At 40.4% G+C, this 21,825-nt stretch overlaps 1 protein-coding gene across 10 annotated transcripts in view; it reads right to left on the reverse strand.

Annotated features, from left to right (window-relative positions):
* Positions 1-21,825, reverse strand: part of DTNB (dystrobrevin beta) — a 238,112-nt gene that overhangs the window by 39,476 nt on the left and 176,811 nt on the right. For 8 of the 10 annotated variants that reach the window (XR_007130044.1, XM_047745316.1, XM_047745315.1 and 5 more), the window contains 4 exons: positions 20,493-20,582; positions 16,956-17,043; positions 3,792-3,877; positions 2,566-2,679 (listed from right to left, as the gene is read on the reverse strand). Coding sequence is in view for 9 of the 10 variants with exons in the window: in XM_047745316.1 (XP_047601272.1) it covers positions 2,566-2,679; positions 3,792-3,877; positions 16,956-17,043; positions 20,493-20,582 (378 nt within the window). In the remaining variant the exon portion in view is untranslated. The remainder of the gene's footprint in view (positions 1-2,565; positions 2,680-3,791; positions 3,878-16,955; positions 17,044-20,492; positions 20,583-21,825) is intronic. The other 2 variants (XM_047745317.1, XM_047745318.1) reach the window with 1 other exon arrangement.

Genomic DNA, 21,825 nt, shown 5'->3' on the forward strand with positions numbered 1-21,825 from the left:
CTTTACTTTTAAGACTGGATGCAGGACTCTTTCCCGGTGCTGTGCGTAACCAAGTAATTATAATATGTGGTGAAAATGAATGAACTCCAGCTACAAGCAACAACATGGAAGGGTCCTGAACTGTAATACTGAGGGGGAAAGGGTCCACTATCTGCATATAATAACATTTCTCTAAAGCTCAAAAAAACAAAACGTAAACTAAACACTTTAATATGTGAGAATACACATATATTTGAAAATAATGTTTAAAAAGCAAAGGAATGATAAACCAAATTCTGGATAGAGGTGAGCTCTGTGGGGAAGGTGGAAACCAGGAAATGGGGGCACTTACACATGTTTAACAATATATGAGTAGGATGTGGGTTCGTGTGCGTTCATTTTATCGTTATGCTACATATCTTACACATTTGTCATATATGCTATTGTAATGAGTATACCATTAAAAATAATAATCCAGGGGGAAAGACAACCCTGGTGGTCAGGATTCATAAGCACTAATCCTAAGAACACAATTCTCCATCTTCTTTCATTATAGATAGGTATAAACCAGCTGGGTATTGGCAGCTCCTGGATTCATATATATCGGTCAAAACCAGAAGGATGTCAGATACCTAGGAATGAAACTTGCCCTTTCTATGTCTTGACAAACAAAAGTTCTTAATAAAAATACAGATGAATTTACCAACAACTTTCATGGTTAGTTAAGCGCCTGCCTTCTGCTCAGGTCACGATCCCAGAGTTTTGGGATCAAGCCCCACATTGGGCTCCCTGCTCAGTGGGGAGTCTGCTTTTCCACTTCTGCCTCCGCATTCCAGTCATGCTCTAAGAAATAAGTAAAATCTTAAAGAAAAAAAAAAAAAGGACATTCCCTCCATTTTCTTCTAAAGTTTTAAAGTTTTGTCTTCACATTTAATCCACCTGGTGGTATTTTCTCTATAGGGTGAAGAGAAGAGCCAGCATGTTTTGTCAGTAGGCATAACCAACTGATCCCGCACGCTTCCGAAATAGTTCCTCTTTCTTCCGTGATAATGGAAGCTGCTTTTGAGATTAAATACTTCCTGATTTCTCAAGAGTTAGACCCTTCTTGGATTACATTAAATTCTTGCTTCTTCCTGCCTACATGCCAAGACCCCCCTAGATTTAGCCCTTTGCCTACTAAATCTCTGATATTTTTAGACCCCTCTGGGTTAGTAAAGGACTTTTAGTAATCCCACTTCCAGCAACAGTTAAGACTGGAGTATAACCATTTTTGTTTTGCTAGACACAAAATACTTACTTGTGCCTGAGCCGTGGTGGGGAAATGGAAGGTTCCATCTTATGCTGAGAGTTTAGAGTTACGCTGGGCTTGAGTCAGCAGCACACCCTCTCGCAGACTTCCTAGTGTAGCACCAACCTGCTAACATCCCAGGCATGCAACAGAGGACTGCACAGCAACCAAATCCTCAAGCCCAATTAAACACAGAAACTAAAATGAATTTTCAGAAGAATGGGAATCTCTGTGCCTCTAGTGATTTTCACCTGCAGTTTTAATTCTTTACGACTTAATTATTGATGATATAAATCTAGACAGAAAGACAGTTACAGAAAAACAATATTCTTTATTCTCTAGGAAAAGAGATCATGGTTGGGAAGCTAAATGACTTAAGCCAAATGAAGAATTAAAAAAGGACAGCTATAAGCGGAATAAGTCAATCAAAGAAAGACAATTATTTATCAAATGATCTCACTTATAGGTGGACTTTAAGAAACAAAACAGAGGATCATAGGGGAAGAGAGGGAAAAATACAACAAGATGAAATCAGAGAGGGAGACAAACCATAAGAGATTCTTAATTATAGGAAACAAACTGAGGGTTGCTGGAGGGGAGTGGGATGGGAGGATGGGGTAACTGGGTGGTGGACATTAAGGAGGACACGTGATGTAATGAGCACTTGGTATTATATAAGAATGATGAGTCACTGAACTCTGCCTCTGAAACTAATAATACATTATATGTTAACTTATAAAAAAGGATAGCTGTGCAAAATCCCAGGTGATAGAACATTAAACATCAACTGTGGAATGTCAAATGTTACAATCTCCACAGAAAGAACCCACTCTTTGGAAATTTAGAGGTCTGGTGAAGATCAGGTCACTTAGTGTCTAAAATGTCTTCACTTAACCAAAGAATACACACACATCTTTCTAAGACTGGTAGGAAATAAGACCCTGATAGCTTTGATTGGCTCATTTTCATGTTATACTCTTCTAGAAGATTTCTCCGTTCCCTCCAGAATAGCAACTGAGTGGGGGCTGAAGCTGCTCTCTACCCCTAGTCAGACCCTGTGACCTTTAGTCTCCCAGCACTAAAACAGTTTCTATTTATGTTCAAGTGGGAAGATCCCACAGCCGTGGTGCAAGGGATTCCCATGTGGTTTTGTGTCTGAGGTAGCGAGCACCCTTCTCACTCAACACAGTCCTGATCTATGAGGCACCAGGAGAATATACTTGTAGGACAGAAGAGCACTAGTCCTGCCAAGACCCTCTTCTGTCTTCTGCAGACAGTGGTGCAGTATCCCTTCTTACCTCAGCAGCCGCAGCTCGGCCAGCAATGTGGGGTTCTGCTGCGCCTTCTCGGGGGTGGGCTGGGAAGCCTGCTCATGCTCCAGACGGAGACGCTGGATCTCTTGCAGGATCTCCCTAGAGAGGACAGATGAAAGAAATAGCTCTCTTTCCTGCCAGGACTTCTAACGCTAGTACAGTGGCCTCTACCAATCTTGTTCTGTTTCCAAATGACCCAGATGTGAAACAGCCACCTTCTGAACACTGCTGCATTTCGTATTTCCTCAATGAAACAATCCTTTGTGGGAGAAAGTCATATAAATAATCTTCTCAAGAACTTGAAAAATCTCCACAAAAAGAAAACAATCACTAGAATGGTCTGTTCGTTTCTAGGGAAAAGATAAAAGAATTCCCCGCAACCTCCTAATGTTGGTCCCATGCTAAGTACCCCCCTCGTACTCCCCTACCCCACCTTGTACTCCCCAACCTCCATACCCCCCACCCCCACCCCTGTCTTTGTTTCTCTTCTTTCTCTTGAGCCACTGAGCGACAACAGCTACCATTTCTATTTCCTATGCCTGTTATGTTACATCCAATCTCCTTCTCCTGGTTTCTGCCTCTCAGGGCATACTGGTATGCTGTCTGGTCTCCGTGCCTGCCTGCCTGCCTTCCTCCATTTATTTATTTGATTGCATTTATCTATTTGAGAGAGAGAGAGAGAACACAGGCAGGGGGAACAGGAGGCCGAGGGCGAAGCAGTCTCCCTGCAGAGCAAGGAGCCTGATGCAGGGCTCGATCCCAGGTCCCTGGGTCATGACCTGAGCGGAAGGCAGACGTTTACCCAACTGAGCCACCCAGGCACCTTCCTCTGTGTCTTTAAATGGCTTTGTGGTGAGAGACCAGACAGTCACACACAACACAGTGGGCCCGGATAAGATGACTACACAGAGCAAAAGGGGGTTGGAGTGGAAAAGGGAATCATGGGAGGGGAACTGGTGGTGGGAGAAGGCACTGGGGTATAGGACCCACCTGAGGGCCCGTGAGCAAGGCTGTGGGCTATCAGAATGTACGGCATGCAGAGAACTACACATTAGAGTAGGGGCATTCCCATGAGTGCTTCTGGTCTATATTCACTGAGGCAGGATCTTCCTTTAGAGTCAAAAGCCAGCTAATCCACAAGGAAAATGAGAATCAGATACTCATGTGATGATCTTGGACTTTAGAAGCTGGCTCGACCTCTGCGTTCTTACCTGTTTTTGTTTTCCAGTTCTGCTATAAGTTGTCTTTGCTGTTTGTTGGCATCAGAGTTAAAGCTCAAGTCAGTGGGAGGACGGGTCTGCGGTGAAGAGAAAGAAAGGGTTTGTTTTTCTTTTTGTTGTTGTTGTTGTTGTTGTGTGTGTGTGTGTGTGTGGTTCAACTATATCCTGAGTCCTAGACTACTGACTTTTTAAAACAGATTTTTGAGGTATCATTTACATACCCTAAAATCCACCCATTTTAAGTATACCATTCACAGAGTCTTAGTAAATTTAAGCCGTTGTGCAACCGATCACCACAGTCCAGTTTTAGAACATTTTCCATCACCACAAAAAATTCCCTCCTGCTGGTTTGTCGTCAATTGCCACTCTCATCCCCAACCACAGGCAATCACTGATAACTTTCTGTCTATAGTTTTGCCTTTTCTAGAAGCTTCGTATATACGGACTCCAACAACATGTAGTCTTTGGTTTCTGGTTTTCATGAAGCATGATGTTTCTGAGGTTTGTCACTGTTGTTCCATGAATCAGGAGCTCCTTCCCTTTTATTGCTGAAGAGTATTCCTCTGTTTCTAGTTTTTGACTGTTACAAATGAAGTTGCTGTAAATTTTCATTTACAAGTCTTTGTGTTGATATATGGTTTCTTTTCTTTTGGTAAATATCTAGGAGTGGAATTCCTGAGTTATACGCTAACTCTATACTTAATATTTTGAGGAACTATCCAACTGTTTTCCAAAGGAGCTGTATCATTTTATTTTTTATTTTTTTTTTAAAGATTTTATTCATTTGACAAAGAGAGAGAAATCACAAGTAGGCAGAGAGGCAGGCAGAGAGAGGGGAGGAAGCAGGCTCCCTGTGGAGCAGAGAGCCCAATGCGGGGCTCGATCCCAGGGCCCTGAGACCACGACCCGAGCCGAAGGCAGAGGCCTCAACCCACTGGGCCACCCAGGCGCCCCAGCTGTATCATTTTAGAATCCCACCAACAATGAGGGACACTTCTGATTTCTCCACACCATCAACACCTGTCACTGTCTTTTGTTTTAACCAGATTCTAGTGCATGTGAAATAATTTGTGGTTTTTTTTTTTTTAAGATTTTATTTATTTATTTGACAGACGGAGATCACAGAGAAGCACGCAGAGAGAGAGAGGAGGAAGCAGGCTCCCTGCTGAGTAGAGAGCCCAATGTGGGGCTCGATCCCAGGACGCCCCTGTTGTTTTTTAAATTGAGATATAATTTATATACCATAAAATCCATTAAAGTGTCCAATTCAGTGGTTTTTAGCATATTTACAAGATTGTGAAATAATTGCCACTATCTAGCCACAGAACATTTTCATCACCTCCAAAAGAAATCCGTACCCTTTAGCAGTCATTCCCCATTCCCACTACATCCACACCCTGACAACTGCTAACCCATTTTATATGTCTGTGGATTTGCCTCTTCTGGATATTTCATATAAACAGATTCATACAATATGTGGTCTTTTGTGTCTGGCTTCTTTCAGCAAAACGTTTTCAGGGTTCATCTGTGTTAGAGCTTATATCAATACTTCGGGTTTTTTGTGGCTGAACAATATTGTTACATGGACCTACCACATTTTGTTTATGCATTCAAAGTTGATGGGCATTTGGGTTCTTCCCATCTCTTGGCTATTTTGAATAATGTTGTTGTGAGTATCTGTGGACATGTTTTTGTATACAGATAGGTTCTCATTTCTCTTGGGTATATGTCTAGGAGTAGAATTGCTGGGTCATATAGTAACTGCCTTTTGAGGAACTGCCAAATTATTTTCCTAAGTGGCTGCACCATTTTCCATGCTCACCAGTGATGTATGAAGGTTCCATTTTTTCCATATTCTTGTCAACATTAGGATTGTACATCTTTTTGATCATAGTCATCCTGGTGGGTTGTGAAGGGGTATCTCATTGTGAATTCAACTTGCATTTTCCCTATGACTAATCTGTGGAGCATGCTTTCATGTGCTTACTGGGCATTTGCATATCTTCTCTGGCAAAATCATCTGTGGTTTTGATTTGCATATCCACGGACATTCCAGACCTTCGTTACCTCCTTTAAGAATACGGAAGCCAATCAACACAAACTAGGAGAAAGGATGCATAGGCAATAGTTCCCTTTTTTTTTTCCATTAGCCAGAATGGAAGCTCAAAACGAAGGCTCTGCAATGGCTATGGTTCGCACTCTGCACATATGTGGTTCTACCAAAACATGACCTACCATGAAGCAGAAACCTTGTTTCCTGTCTAGAGCTTAAAGGTGCAGTAAGTAATTCTTTTCATGTGGCATTTCCTAAATAAACAGGGGTAAAATAGCACAGCAAATGTGGGTGGGAAGCCTTTTTTTTTTAACCTAATTTTTGTTCTTAAAAGAAAAAAGAAAGGTGATGTTTCTTCCTTTAGAGTTGACCAACAGCCAATTGAGCAAATTTTCTATATTCTTTCCAGAGTCTTATGAGAGTCAGAGCTGAGCCTCAGAAAAATGGCTTGCCTGGGACTGAATCTGCTGTGAATAAAAGATTTCCAATTCCTGAAAACTGGAGTGAAAACAAATGGCTCCTTATTAGTGTGGGATCAGGGAAAATTACAGACGAGGAAATGGGCTCCAGCATGAATTGGCTTTGTGATGGCAAACAAACAAAAACCTCACAGTATTTCATTGGAAATTTCTTTTTTTAAAAAGATTTTACTTATTTGAGAAAGAGAGCGAGCACAAGCAGGGGGAGCAGCAGGTACAGGGAGAGGGAGAGGTAGGCTCCCCGCCAAGCAAGGAGCCCGATGTGGGGCTCCATCCCAGGACCTTGGGATCATGACCTGAGCTGAAAGCAGCCGCTTAACTGACTGAGCCACCCAGGTGCCCCTTCATTGGAAATTTCTAAAGATATTTTTCACTTTTGAGTTACTGCAAGGCTGAGGCTTCAATCAAGAGATACTATCAGCAGCAATTCCTAACCAGGCAAGATTCTTTGGCACCAAGAAGTATTGTTACTCAAGTACTAAGAAGTGTGACTGGAAGATTTCTATCCCAAGGCACCAGTTCCACTGGTCTGACAACAGGGAGATCCCCCAGAGATAGGGGTTGGCGATGGCTTATGTCACCCAATCAAATTTTAAACACAGAGTACATTAAACAAAAGAGAAACTCAGGATTTTATTTATTTGCTATCTTAAACTCCGAAGTGCTTGTTTAAAAAAAAAAAAAAAAAAAAGGCCAGGGCTCTCTTTCTAAAATGCCTCTAGGATACTGAAGAGAAAAAGTCAGAAAGGGAATTACTAGTTCATAAAGACACAGAACACTTCAACTACAAGAGACCTAAGGATGATTTCTTTCAAAAATCAACTAGTTCATCCCTTTAGTTCATTCAGCAAGTATTTCCTGAGCACCTATGATGTGCTAGATATTGTTCTAGGAAGCAGGATGCATGAGTGAGTAAGATACAGCCCCACCCTCACGTAACTTACTTGGTGCTGGGAGAGAAAGATAAGGAACCAAAGGTGTAAGTACGGATCATTAGTAGTGATAAGTCCAATGATGAAATACAGGCTAATGAAACAGAGTAAACGGAGACAGAATACTCTTTTTGAATGAGGTGATAACGAAAAGGCTCTCAGAGACTCAGTCGAGTGGGGAAGCAAACCAGGTACTGGGCTGAAAGACGGGTGTGCTGGGCAGAGGCCAAGGCTGCAGCTGCTCCATGATGAACAGAGTGGGCTTTGCTGAAAATGGTAACGGACTCTAGGAGAGGACCCTGGGCCCCGATCACCAAGGGACATTTAGCACTGGAGAGGAGTTTCTATTTCATTCTCAAAGTGGTATAAAGCCACTGTAGGATTTTGAACAAGGAAATATGGAATCAAGTCCAAATACTGTAGGTACAAACTCTGCCTTCAAGGAGATGGAGCTTAACTCTCAGTCCTTTCGTACAGGCTGTCCATAGCGACTTCTTTCCAAAGAGGACAGTGTGGAAAGTGGGGGAAGAGTAACTTTATGTGGGCAAAACCTGACAAATACTCCCTTGGCCAGGTGATCAAGGTCAACATCAACAGTGATAAATGATACAATGGAAGAAAAATGGCGTTTACCTCTTCCTCCTCAAAAGCTATAACTCAAGTCTAATCATGAGAAAAACAACAGACTAATCCCATTTAAAGGACATTCTACAATGTATTTGACTGGTACTCCTCAAAGCTGTCAAGGTCATCAAAAACAAGGGGAGTTAGAGAAACTGCCACAGTCTAGAGGAGTCTAACGGGTAGGACAACTAGATGTAATGTGCTATCCTGGATGGAGTCCTGCAACGGAAAAGGGACATTAAATAAAAACTAACAAAATCAGAACAAAGTATGGGCTTTGCTTAATAATAAGACGTCAACATTGCTGTATTAATTGCAATATGCGTGCCATGCTGATATAAGATGTTAACAACAAGAGAAACTGAGCATGGGTTATTTGGAAACTCTGTAGTAGCTCCGCAATTTCTCTGTAAATCTAAAACTGTTCTATAATAAAAAGTTTATAAAAAGTGAACAAACTCTGCTTTGGCTCCTATACAGAGAATTTACTGTAGTGAGAGAAGAATGGAAGTAGATAGGCTAGTGAGGAATCTTAGCTTTTGCTGTCTACTCACCATGCAAACCTTGAGTTATTTTATTTCCCTATACTTTTCTTTTCTTAGTTGTAAAATGGGAATATTTACAGAAAGAGATGTGAAGAGGATCAACTCCTCTGTTACAGAAGCATTCTCTCAGGTTTAGGTAAAATCACAGAGCTCCATCATCTTTAATGAGATGGAGCTACATCTGAAAAATACAGGGTAAGAAACAGGAACCCTTTGGGCAAAACTGGGCAAATGTTACAAAACGAAGGAAAGCCAATGCAGGTAGCAAACTGGAATCTTGTGGCACATATTTCTGAAATCTAAAAAAATGGACTCGAGGCTTCCCATCTGTATAAACTTGGCAGGCTGAGTTCCAGGGATGTGCCTGATACCCACTAGGCTTTCTCCCATCTCGCCTATACCAACTGGAGGGCTATAGATTACTAATCCCTCAAAAACCCAATGTTTATTAGGGTAGTGGGTAAGCTAGCCCAACTAGCTCTAAATCGGAAGACTGAAGTTTTGCTTTTCCTCCTTAAATAAAAATCAGTGGACTCTAAATACAGAGACTCTGATTTAGTAGGTTGGAAGCAAAGCCGAGGATCACTAGTTTTTAAATGCTTCAGACATGATTATAGTATGGATCCACGTTTCACAATTACTATTTTACAGGGGCTTTGAGTCATTAAATGTGTGCAAAACACCACATGGATACTGCTGGTCTTTACTCGTAAGAAACCGTAAGGATATTTCTGGAATGGCACATGCCTGGAGCAGGTGAAACGGTGAGGCTAGAAAGGCTGGGCTGAGCCACCTGAAAAAAAAGCTTCTCGGAAACATGTGAGGTAGGATGACAACACCCTGTTTCTCCTTCCTTTCCCATTTCTTCCAAGTTTTTCATAGTGAGTTTCACATTCTTCATAAAGAAAAAAAAAAAACACCTTAAAAACAAAAAACAAAAACCCTCCTCAGATTACACCCAACGTTGCTGATGTTGGTGACAAAATTTTAAGAATCTGCTGTTATTACTGTGATTTACCACACACTGTAATTTTGTTCTGTTTTTAAAAGGAATTTAGGTACTCCAGGAAAACAAATGAGCTTTCCTGGCTCATCTAAGCAACCTCGAATTTCTTTGTTCAAGGGTCAGGCTGAAGAGGTTTCAGTGGCCACACTGTCACCTGAGGGGACGGGCCAGCCAGCTCCGCTACTGAGGAGCTCCGTGGGGTGCAATGCTGGCTGCTAAAGTAATTTAATGGTCCTTTTTTTTTTTTTTTTTGGTGAAAGAAGGTTTTTGAGAAAAAAAAGTCAATACAAAGCCTATGTGGCGGGCTATAAATAAATTCTTTCGAGCACTACACCCACTTTATGCAAAGCACTTGTATCAGCAAGAGATTAGCGGATTAGCAGTCTCTTGTTTAACAGAAATCTAGTCGAGAAGAACCCTTCCTGAGAGGCCCAATATTTTACAAGATAACTACACTTTGGAAAACAAACTGAAGATGAAAGAGACTGTATCAGTATTTCATCTTAAGATCATTCTAACAATGATCATTTTCACACGAATTAGAGAACTGGCATCGGAAACTATCAGGTGTAAACAGACTTATCTTGTTTGCAGGAACGGAGAACTGTGACCTCCTTTTCAGGGTCAAGTGGCTTTGGAGCTTTTATTTACAATATTTTAAAAGCACAATGTATAGCCAGTAAGAATATATAATGGCATTAAATAGCCTTCATTTTAAATATTCAACCACGATGCTGTCTATCTCAACAAACTTAATTCTGTAAATTCTCATTTCTACAATGACTTGAACAGTTGTGACTGAGGACACAGGTAAGGTGTAACTGATTAAATGGAACTTTTCTTTTTCCCTGACTCCCACCGCCCCCCCACCCCGCCACTCCGCTCCATTCTGTTCTTTCCCACTAACCTTTAGAGTTGTAATGTTGGGAGTCAGATGTGGACTCTTAAGGAAAAGATTGTGAAGTTGAAACAAACCCAAAGGAATAAATGACTTTGCGGGGGAGAAACAAAGCAAGGCTCTCCACTGGAAGCTTGCATTACTCTATTTCTCTATGAAGAAGTAAAGATAAATTAGTACACATTTCTCAAAGTAATATACTGTGTTTGCGGAAGATGGTCCCGACACATCGGGCCTGCCTGTCCGGCTCAATTTCACTCCAAGGATTGCTCTCTGGGCTCTGGCCACACAAGCTGTCTTGTAGACGCTGAAACCTCGGAGCTCAGGGCCTTTACAGAAGTGGAAACAGCCCCCCAGCACACACTGGGTGTTCCTGACCTGCTTCATGCTCACATACCCTGCTGTTTCAGCCTCAGATCCTTCCTCCTTTTGTCTTCCTCTTTTCTTCCAGATTTAATGCTCTTCCTGAACTACAGCCTTCCGTAGCTAAGTCTCCACAGTCGACAGAACAGAACCCCAGTCCCAGCTGCACCACTTACAAACTGTCACCTGGAGCAGCTTCCTTACCTTTTTGAAGATTAGTTTTCTCATGAGATTGTTTTGATGAATAAATGAGCTCATATATGCACTTAGAATAATGACTGGTGCTGAGTAAAAAGTCAATAAAAGTTAGCCATCGGTATTATTCTTTTAGCATGAATCTCACCGGGACCTTCCTCAGTCCTGGCCAGAAAAAGTCTTTCTCTTTTTCCTTTGACAGGTTTAGTTACTTTGTTTTTATTTGTATTTTTTTTTTAAAGATTATTTATTTATTTACAGGGAGAGAGGGAGAGAGACAAGCAGTGGGAGGGAGAAACAGGCTTCTTGCAGAGCAGGGAGCCTGATGCGAGGTTCAATCCCAGGACCCTGGGATCATGACCTGAGCCGAAGGTAGATGCTTAATGACTGAGCCACCCAGATGCCCCATTACTTCATTTTTAAAGGAATTTAGGCACCCCAGGAAAACAAATGAGCGATATTTGACTTTTTTCATAAAGAAAATTCTTAAAGTTTCAACATAAATATTAATAGGACTGGATATAATTGGATGCATCATTTATTTTTAAATTAAAGGTTTTTTTGTTTATGAAAAATTGTTATATTGTTCTCGGTGTTGAGAAATCTAATTATCAATTATTTGCAGGTATCTATCCTCTCTGGTTGCTTTTTGAGTATCTTGTCTTTGTATTCTGCAGTTTCACTAGCATACACATAGGTGTGAACTTTCATTTATCCAGTTTGGGACTCACTGTGATGTTTCCATCTGAGGATTCATGTCGTGAATCAATTTTGGAAGTTTTTCAGCCATTAATTCCTCAAATATTGTCTCACCTAGTAGAAAATAAATTTACTCTCCTTTGGTGGTGATGGTTGGGGGGGCAGATGGAGTCCAATGAGATGACTGTTGGTTCTCTATCTTCTATGCCTGAAAAACTTGTTTCAAATCTTTCACCTTTTTATGTTGTATTTGGGAAACTTTTTTTTTTTTTAGATTTTATTTTTATTTATTTGACAGAGAGAAGCAAGAGAGATCATCCACAAACAGGGGGAGCAATAGAGGGAGAGGGAGAAGCAGGCTCCCCACTGAACAGGGAGCCCAACATGGGGCTCAACTGCAGGACCCTGGGATCATGACCTGAGCTGAAACCAAGAGTCTGATGCTTAACCGGCTGAGACACCCAGCCACCCCTATTTGGGGAACTTTCTTACATGTATTTTCCAGCAGACTAATTCTCTGTGCAGCTACATCTGACCTAATATTTAACCTATCCACTGAGTTTTAAATTTCAACAACTTTTGTTTTTAAAATTTTTATGTTCTCTTTGGTTTATCTCCAGTCTTTTTAGACAGTCTTTTCTTTTATCATGTTTTTAATTCCTTCTTTCAGGTTTAAGAAATTTTAAACATAGTTGTTCTATAGCCAAAGATTCTAGTATCTAGTCACTGAGGGTCTAATTTTACAGAGATGCTCAGGAGTTCAGGTTTAGTTGAACTCTTTTTGTGGGAATACTGCTTGGCCTCAATTGAGAATGTTAACCTAAGGAGAGGATTTCTATTTTGCTTCACCTCAGTGCCGTAGGATTAATTTTATATTAAATTTTTACTTTGGGTTTCTCAATCTATGAAGTAATGTAAATGCACCAATGAAAGTACAGATAGGACTGAGGTTGTGAATTCCCAGGGGAGACCTCTTCCCCTCCAAGAGGAGGAGAACCTAAAGCTTTCTTGTCTTGTCTTTGTGCTGACAGATGGATGGCCCTCTATATCATACTTTCACCGGGTCATGTTTCCAGGGACCTAGCTTAACGTGAAAGCCTCACTTCCAACTCTCCACTTTGCATACGTACAAGGTTTTGCCCACGGCACCTCAAGACAATTATAATAAACCTAAGCACAGGGCAGGGGCGGCAGCAACAGTGGCCCAGGGGCTGCTATGGGTTTCAGTCCTTTTTAGTTCCCAGGAAACTGAATTCTCTTCTACTCATTTTCAGATCTCAACACAAGTAACACTTTCTCACAGAGGCCATACAATGTAAGTCAGGGACCTGCTATCCATTTTCATAGCCCCTTCTATTTTTCCTCCATTGTACCTAATTGTTTGTAATTATGTTTTTTTAAAAATACTTTACTTATGTATTTGAGAGAGAGAGAGAGAGCACGAGTGGGAGGAGGGCAGGGGGAGAGAGAGAAAGAGACTCTCCTGCTGAGTGGGGAGCCTGATGTGGGGTCGATCCCAGGACCCTGAGATCACGACCTGAGCTGAAACCAAGAGTCTGATGCTTAAGCGACTGAGCCACCCAGGCGCTCCTGCAGTTATGTTTAATAGTGTATTAAACTGCGTATTAAATAGTGTATTAGGCTGTTTGTCTCTCTCACTAGACTGTTAGTTCCATGAGGGCAGGAATCATTTGCTCATCACAGTAGCCAGTCTGGCACATCACAGGAACAAAATAAGTATTTGCCAAACAAATACCATGAATGTGTGTGTGGAGGGAAGGGGAAATGGATGTTAATATGCACACAGCTCTTCAAGGAAAGCAAAGGGCTGAAATGGAAGAAAAAAAGAGAACATTTTATTGTAAGTTGTTTCAAAATTTCAGTAAACCCATGGCAAATCCCTGGGTAGCCATTTCTCAATGCAATCAAACTCCTGCATATCCCCATTCTTGGTTCCCTTTTCTTTTAATTGAGATGTAATGTTCATATCTTAAGTACGCCATCCAATCATACAAATACAACTCACGTAACACACACCTCTATAAAAATGTAGAACGTTTCCATCAATTCAGAAAGTATCCTCACCTCTCTTCACTAACCCCATTCTCAGAAAATAGTCCCTGATGTGATTTCCATCACTATAAATCAATTTTACCTATTCTAGAATTTCATACACATGGATTCATGTTGTACACCTTTTTGGTGTGTGATGTATGAAAATTCCATTTGCTCCACATCGTCTCCAACAATTGGTGGTGTCAATCTTTTTCATTTTAGTCATTCTAGTGGGTCACTATGGTTTTAATTGACATTTTCCTGATGATTAATGACATCAAGCACCTTTTTATGTGCTTATTGCCCATTTGTATATCATCTTCTATGAAGTTCTGCCCAAGCCTTTAGACCATTTAAAAACTGGGCAGGAGTCTGAGGTGCAGGAATTCTTTACATAGTTTGTCCTTTGTCAGACTTGTGTTGCAAATATTTTCTTTCCGGCTGTGCTTTGTCTATTTTTTAAGTAGTATCTTTTAATGAGGAAATAATTTATTTTCAATAAGATCCAACTTACCAGTTTTTAATGGCTCGTGAATTCTCTAAGAATTCCTTGCCTGCTCCAAGGATATGAAGATATTTTTCTAAGCCTTCTTTTAGTAGCTTTACGGTTTCAGCTTTTATGTTTAGATTTATGATACATTTCAAACTGGTTTCTATGTAAAGTATGAGGAAGGGGTTGAGGTTATTTCATATAAATATACAGTTGTTCCAGAAGCACTTGTTAAAAAGATTTTCTCTTCCCAATTCAATTTCTTTTGTGTCTTGTCAAAAAGAAGTAATTTGACCTTATACATATGAGTTTACTATATGGATCACCTATTTGTCTATCCTTTTGCCAATATCACACTTTCTTGATTACTGTGGCTTTCTGTAAGTCTTGATGTCAAGTAGGGTTAAGTCCTTCAACTTTGTTCTTTTTAAAGACTCTTGGTTTTTCTAAGTCCTCTGGTTCCCAAATATATATATATATATTTACCCATTTATTTGACAGACAGAGATCACAAGTAGGCAGAGAGGTAGGCAGAGAGAGAGGGAAAAGCAGGCTCCCCACTGAGCAGAGAGCCCGATGTGGGGCCTGATCCCAGGACCCTGGGATCATGACCTGAGCCGAAGGCAGAGGCTTTAACCCAATGAGCCATCCAGGTGCCCCTCCAAATGTATTTTAAAATCAGTTGGCCAATTTCTTCAAAGTCTATTGGGATTTTGACTGGTACTGAATCTATAGATTAATTTGGAAAAATGTGCCCTCCTAAGTATACTGCATCTGAATATTCCATGGCATACCTCTCCACTTACTTAGGTTTTCTTTAATTCCTCTCAACAATATTTTATAGTTTTTAGTCTTAACATCTTTCATTCAATTTATCCATAAGTATTGGATGTTTTTTAATCTTATAGTAAATGGTGTTTTTTTTCTAAGTTTAATTTTCTAATTACTCACTGCTAGTAGATGGAAATATAATCAATTTTTTTACATTGACTTTCTATCCTGCAACACTGCTATAAAGTCATGTATCTGTTCTAGGAGTATTTTTTGTAGATTCCTTAGGACTGTCTTTACATAATCATGTCGTCTGCAAATAACAACAGCTTTACTTCTTCCTTTCCAACATTTATGCCCTTTTCTTCTTGTTATGTTATACTGGCTAAGACGTCCAGTACAATTTTGAATTGGGGTAGTGAAAAGTGGACACCTTTGGTTGTTCTCAATATTAGGTAGGAGAAATACTCTAAAATTTAAACTTTCAGTATAATATTAGTTACAGGGTTTTTGTAGGTGTTCTTTATCAGATTGAAGAAGCTTCTTCAACTCCTAGTATATTGAAAAATGTTATAAAAAATGGGCACTGTATTGTCGAATACTTTGTCTGCAGCTGTTGAAATGATCTTATAATTTTCTTTTTTATTTTTTTTAAGATTTTATTTATTTATTTGACAGACAGAGATCACAAGTAGACAGAGAGGCAGGCAGAGAGAGAGGGGGAAGCAGGCTCCCTGCTGAGCAGAGAGCCCAATGTAGGGCTTGATCCCAGGACCCTGGGATCATGACCTGAGCTGAAGGCAGAGGCTTTAACCCACCGAGCCACCCAGGCACCCCTAATTTTCTTTTTTAAACTGCTAATATGGTGAAATACGTTGGTTGATTTATATATTAAATGAATCTGCACTCCTAAGATAAACCTCACTTGATTGTGGAGTACTCTCCTTTTTACATACTGCTGGCTTCAATTTGGTAATAATATTTTGTTAAAGGTGTTTTCATCCATGCTTATGAGAGAATTTGGTTATTGATTTTGTTTTCTTGTAATGGCCTTTTTTGTTTCTCTATCAGGTTACAGTAGCCTGATAAAATGACTTGGAAAGTGTTCCTTCTTCCTTTATTCAGAATTTATGTCAGGTTGTTATTATTTCTTCCTTAGGTATATGATAGTACTCTCCTCTGAGCTTACAGTTTTCTTTGTGGAATTTAATTACAAATTTAATATCCTTAACAGACTTAGGACTATTTAGATTTTCTATTTATTCTTAGGTCAGTTTGGCTAATTTGTCTTTTCTTTTTTTTTTTTTAAAGATTTTATTTTTAAGTAATTTCTACACCCCACATGGGGCTTGAACCCATAACTTCAAGATTAAGAGTTACACGCTCTACTGACTGAGCCAAGCCAGGCACCCCTGATTTGTATCTTTCAAGGAATTTGCCTATTTCATCTAGGTTGCCAAATTTATTAGCAAAAAGTTGCTCATGATATTCCCTTATTATCCTTATAATATTGCAGGGCCTGTAGCAATGCCCTTTCTTTCATTTGTGATTTTTTTTTTTTAGAAGATTTTATTTATTTATTTGACAGAAAAAGAGACAGTGAGAGAGGGAACACAAGCAGGGGGAGTGGAAGAGAGGCAGGTTTCCTGCTGAGCAGGGAGCCTGATGCGGGGCTCCATCCCAGGACCCTGGGATCATGACCTGAGCCAAAGGCAGATGCATAACGACTGAGCCACACAGGCGCCCTTCATTTGTGATATTAATAATTTGTGTTTTCTTTCCTTTTGTCTTGATCAGGATTTCTAAGGGGTAATTAATTTTATTGTTTTTTAAAGAACCAAATTCTAGCTCTTTGACTTTCTTGATTTATTTTTTAAAGAGTATACTGTAGATAAAATAAAGGCCTCTATATTCCCTTCCCTAAACCCACTCCTCTCCTTCTGTTTCTGACATACCTATAGTTTCACGTATACCATCACCCTACCATTTATATATTAAAATAATGCTAATTTCTGCTACTCTACTAGGACGTTCCATTTACTCACCATGTTTCCTGCTTCTGCAGCCAGCCGGGCAGCGTAGCGAGCTATAAGTCGGTGTTCCTCATCTAGTCGGCTGGGACTGTCCAGGACGCTACCAAAGAGAAAAAAATTCAACAGGTGTCTATTAAACATTCCCTATCCTTGCTTTTCTCTTAGAAAGAACTTATGGGAGAAAGTTTGTAAAAAAGTATGGTCGCAAAAGAAACAGAGGCCTGGGTCATAGATACTAATGGTCTTCTGAGAAAGGTGGTTTAGAGAAATGATGAGACCACGCATGCCCTTTCTCTTCAGCAGCATCCCCCCTGCTCCTACACCATCAGAAGGGGGCACTTCTTTTTGAATGCAAGGTCTGGGAAAAGACAGAGCATCTGCAAAGTCTGAGGGGAGGGAGGATTTCTAATCAAATGTTTTGGGAAAATGCATAACTTTTAGGCATAGGTCTTGAATTTAAAAAGACCAAGAGAAAACTAAAGCATCACAAAAAATGGAGGGCTGAAGGAAAGTATGCTTAGCACTGGGCAAACAAAACTGAGGAGCTCAAGCAAGGGCAGGTCCAACCTACAGTAAAGTTGGAGACGAATCCATGGTATCAAACATTCGCTTTCATGCTTCTTTTCTGTCTTTTACCATGTTTGTTCCACAATTAGAGCCCCATTTTCAAGTGAATTAATTCAGTCTATTACTCTTTCCTAAGAGTACCAGCACCCTAACTTTAAGGTCTTTAAGACCTACGTAGGTTGGCTCTCAGATGCTGCTGTGCCTGGATGAAGCATTCTTGAGTAGCGGGCCAGCTCTGTGCATACGTGGTACAAGGACCTTTCGATTGGATCATGAAATAACTGACTCCTTTGGTTTAGCATGTTACACCAACTCTCATTCACCCATCGCAGGGCACTCCCCGATCAATAGGGACTGTGGCTACAGAATTGTTTGTTGAAGTCTGGCAGGTGTTTTAAGGTAACGGAGGTGATGATGACTGATCACAGATGGGTGTCGTGGCCTGCTTCTACTATGGCCCTTGTTTCTTGGCCTTCCAAAAACTTCTGCATGGAATTTAGCAACATGATGAGTAATACAAAAAAATTTAAGGACATGAGTCCAATACCCATCAAATCTTGTAATAATTACTTGGGGGAGGGAATCCAGGAAGGAGGAAGTTAAACTGATAGAGCTGTGTCTGACCTTTTCATGTATAGAATCAACTGGATTCTTCCTAGATTTTTTTTTCACCTTTCTCTGTTTCTATCATTGTGGCTACTTCTTTAAGATTTACTTGGTCTTTCCTCTAGGATGGATTTTTTAAAATGTGCTTTCTTTTGCCTGCGCCACTTCTGAATACTTTATAATTTGAGGTATGCAAACGTGAGTCTGTATCATCATCCTCTAACAAGATGATCTTGTGATAAGAATATGCTACCATCAGTCAGCTTTAACACACTAGGGTCAAGGCCCCAAGGTCAAGGCTGAACTATAATATTCGTGCCTTAAAGCTGTTTGTTGGAAATAAGAGAACTACCTTTATCTTTAAAAAAAAATGAACATTTACTTATACAAGTGGATAAAATTAAAGAGGGACTGGCAACCTAAGAAATGAGACTTAGAGCGGCTGCCCTTTGTATTGGCAAGGGATATAACTAAAACTTCATTTTTTCCTCCGTGCAAAAAGGCTCCCCTTCTTCCACCATGTTCCATCTCCCTAGGAAGGTTAATTCTACTTGTCATTTATATACCCAAGTGTGGACAACATGGTTGCTTTAATTGGCTATGCTTTCCAGCCAGGAACTAGAACTTTATGTTGATGAGAGGTTTTAAGGTCAATGAGAATTAAGAGGAAAATTAGAAAGGTTCCTTATTTTTTCACTTGAGCTTTCATTTTCAGAATTAGCCAGGAAATTTCTGCCTTCTTTGAGGAAGCATGAAGCTCAGTTCCTTAGACTACAGATCAAGAAGAGATGGAGTACTCACCCAGTCCTCACGTTCTGCCCGGGCTCTCGGCCACCAGTTCCTGCTCAGGAAGCCTAAACCCTAAGCCAGGATGCTTAAGGACCTTAGCTAAACCTCCCACAAATTTTTGGGAGCTGAAATATCAGGTTGCAATCTCTGCCAACATTCTGCTTCTATTTTCACCATGGAAACTTTTAATCACCTGGACAACTGCCCTTACTGATGAGAAGTGAGCTGTCCTGCCAGGGATGAGACAACTTTATTCCTAGAGACCCATGGAGCCGGGACATACTACACAGAAATCATCTGTTGGCTGGAGAGACACTCTTGGGTGACATGATGCGGTTATTAGGCCTCTCCTTCCTTCCTGGAGGAAAAGCCTGTTAAATGTACTTGGGAAGTAGGAAAGTAGACTTTAGAGTTAAATAAATGCCCCAAAATACTAATACTATTTAGTCACACTGGCTAAACTATGGGAAATGGTATGAAATATAATACAGAAAATAGTCCTTTCCAAATATGTATTTTTCACATGATTATTTATTCTTGTCATCACAGGAAATAAAAAAAAGGTCAGCTCACCTTCTCACGAAGCCAAGGCATGGTCTGGGCAAAACTAAGATCAAAATGTAAGGCTCCAGACTCCCTTATGTGCTTCGTTAATAAATTAGGATTCCTCTCTAAGAATAAGAGTCTATCTGCTGCTATGTAGAGACTGTGTAGAGATTACTTTAATTTTCCCTGCTGTTCTCCCTGCAGACCGGTGGTAGGTAAGCCTACCTACCAGAGTGGATAGGTAGCCTTGGGTCTACCCGAATATAACAGCATTTAGTTTGGTATTAATTCTTTTAAAGGGTTAACTTTGCTGTAGTTTGTGGTTATCCAACGTTTTTCTATCCTGACCCACTGAGGAGTCAGGCATATTCCCACATTAACAGTGAGTCACTACCAGTAGTTTTCAGAGAAAGGGGAATACGGAGTTATTATAACACGTCTAATGATCACATGTGGAGGCACATATCATTTGGGAAAAGTCTCCCTCAGGTGGCAATGACCCAGTACCACTGTTGCAAACCACTGGTTTAAGTAATCAACAGTGATAGATTTGGGGGAAGAGATGAAGTTGTAACATGCAGAGATGTTACAGCGTGATGGTATCAAAGTTTAGACACAGTGAGATATCTGCGGGATGATCAACCCTACACTCTGAATGTCAACAGAAAGGTTTCGATATTTAGTCAAGAATGATCAGTGAGAGGTTGCCTCAAACAGCTCTGTGAATGCGCATCTTGGGGACGGCATAGCTGCTGGAGATTTACATGGCCTTTCAGTGTAAGCTCAGGGACGTGAACTCCACTTCAAAACAGTATTTCTGACTCTATGTTTAGGTAAGTGCCTGGGCTTGGCAAGGCTTCTTCTCTTTCAGAAGTCAATGCTTTAGCAATTATTTCATCTCTGCCAAAGGTAGCTGGTAGCGTCTCAAGAAACCCCCCCCCATGCAGAGCTTTTTCCAGCTGGCAAGGCCAGGTAACAAGGCTCTCCCTCCCTCTGACCAGCCCGTGGCTGCCCGCCTGCTGCCGCTGCTCTACCACTGACCGTGCACAGTGCTGCAGACGGGCCACATAGGAGGCTATCAGCGCGTGCTCATCGGCCGAGTGACTGGGTATGTCCTGGCTATACTGTAACCTAGGAACAATGGAGGCAAAGACAGCAAGCACAACACACACACACACAGAGCGAGAAATGAACATGGATTAAACTGGGCAAACTTCAAAGAAAAATAGAAAAAAAAATCATGATAAGGAAAACAATAAAAAAAACCACAATGCATAATGGAATATGGTGTTACACCATAGAAAATACATTTCACCAATCCTTTTAACAAAAGTGGTGTCTTAGGAAACAGCCTTCGCTGACTGACACTTCAGCCTATGAACAGGAGAAACTAAGGAGGGGTCGCCAGGAAGCCTTGCCCATCAATCTTATCTAGGTTCTGGGCTCTGGGATGGATGCTCCTCTTGGGGAATGCCCAATGGCAGGAAAACAGGCAGAGTGGGTCTATTTAACATCACCAAATGCCCCCTGATGTTTTAATAGCTTTTGTCTACAAGTAAAGAATTTTCAGGATTACTTCATGATACCAGTTAAACCCTTTTATTTCTATAAGGACATTGCCTTTAGCATCATTCTATTTTCTCCCATAAAGCTGATACTTACACCAAACTTGTCAGAATTATTCCTCATTGTAAGACAACACTGCACACATTCTGAGGCTTTTATAGACATTCAGAAGGTCTTTAAGCCCAAGAGTTTCTAAAAATGTTTTACTCCAGGAATGTTAACACATCACAAAATGGAGAGTAAATTAATGACTACTTTTCATGTACTCATCACCAAAGTTCAACAAAAACTAACATTTTGTCAACTTATTGAATATATTCTTCCTTCACTCAACTTTTTGTCTAGAAAGAGATGGCTGAAGCAAATCCCAGACAACTTATTATTTCACTTGGGAATACTTAATTTACACAACCACAGTGCCATCATCACACCTAAAAATATTAACAAGAAAATTTTAACTCAATCCCTCCGAAAATTTCCTCAAATCTTAAAAAACATCCATCTACATTTAGAATCAAGATTCCAACAAGGTCCACACACACTGCATTTGGTTGATATGTTTCTGTTTTTTAATATGTAACAGTCCTTCCTTTTCCTTGTTTCTGTCATGTCATTTATTTGTGAAGAAAGTAGGTTATCTAGTAGCATACCCAACATTCTGGATTTAACTGTTTCCTTGGTGCCATTTAAGTTGTTTCTCTACACCCTGTGGCTACAGCTAGAGATCTGATTAAAGCTTTTGCTTTCATTTCATTTTTTGAGAAGGGGTTAGAATCTGTTGTAGGTAATATGGTGCACTTATACATCA

The sequence above is a fragment of the Lutra lutra genome, chromosome 9 (genome assembly GCF_902655055.1).
Source record: "Lutra lutra chromosome 9, mLutLut1.2, whole genome shotgun sequence".
Classification (NCBI taxonomy): domain Eukaryota; kingdom Metazoa; phylum Chordata; class Mammalia; order Carnivora; family Mustelidae; genus Lutra; species Lutra lutra.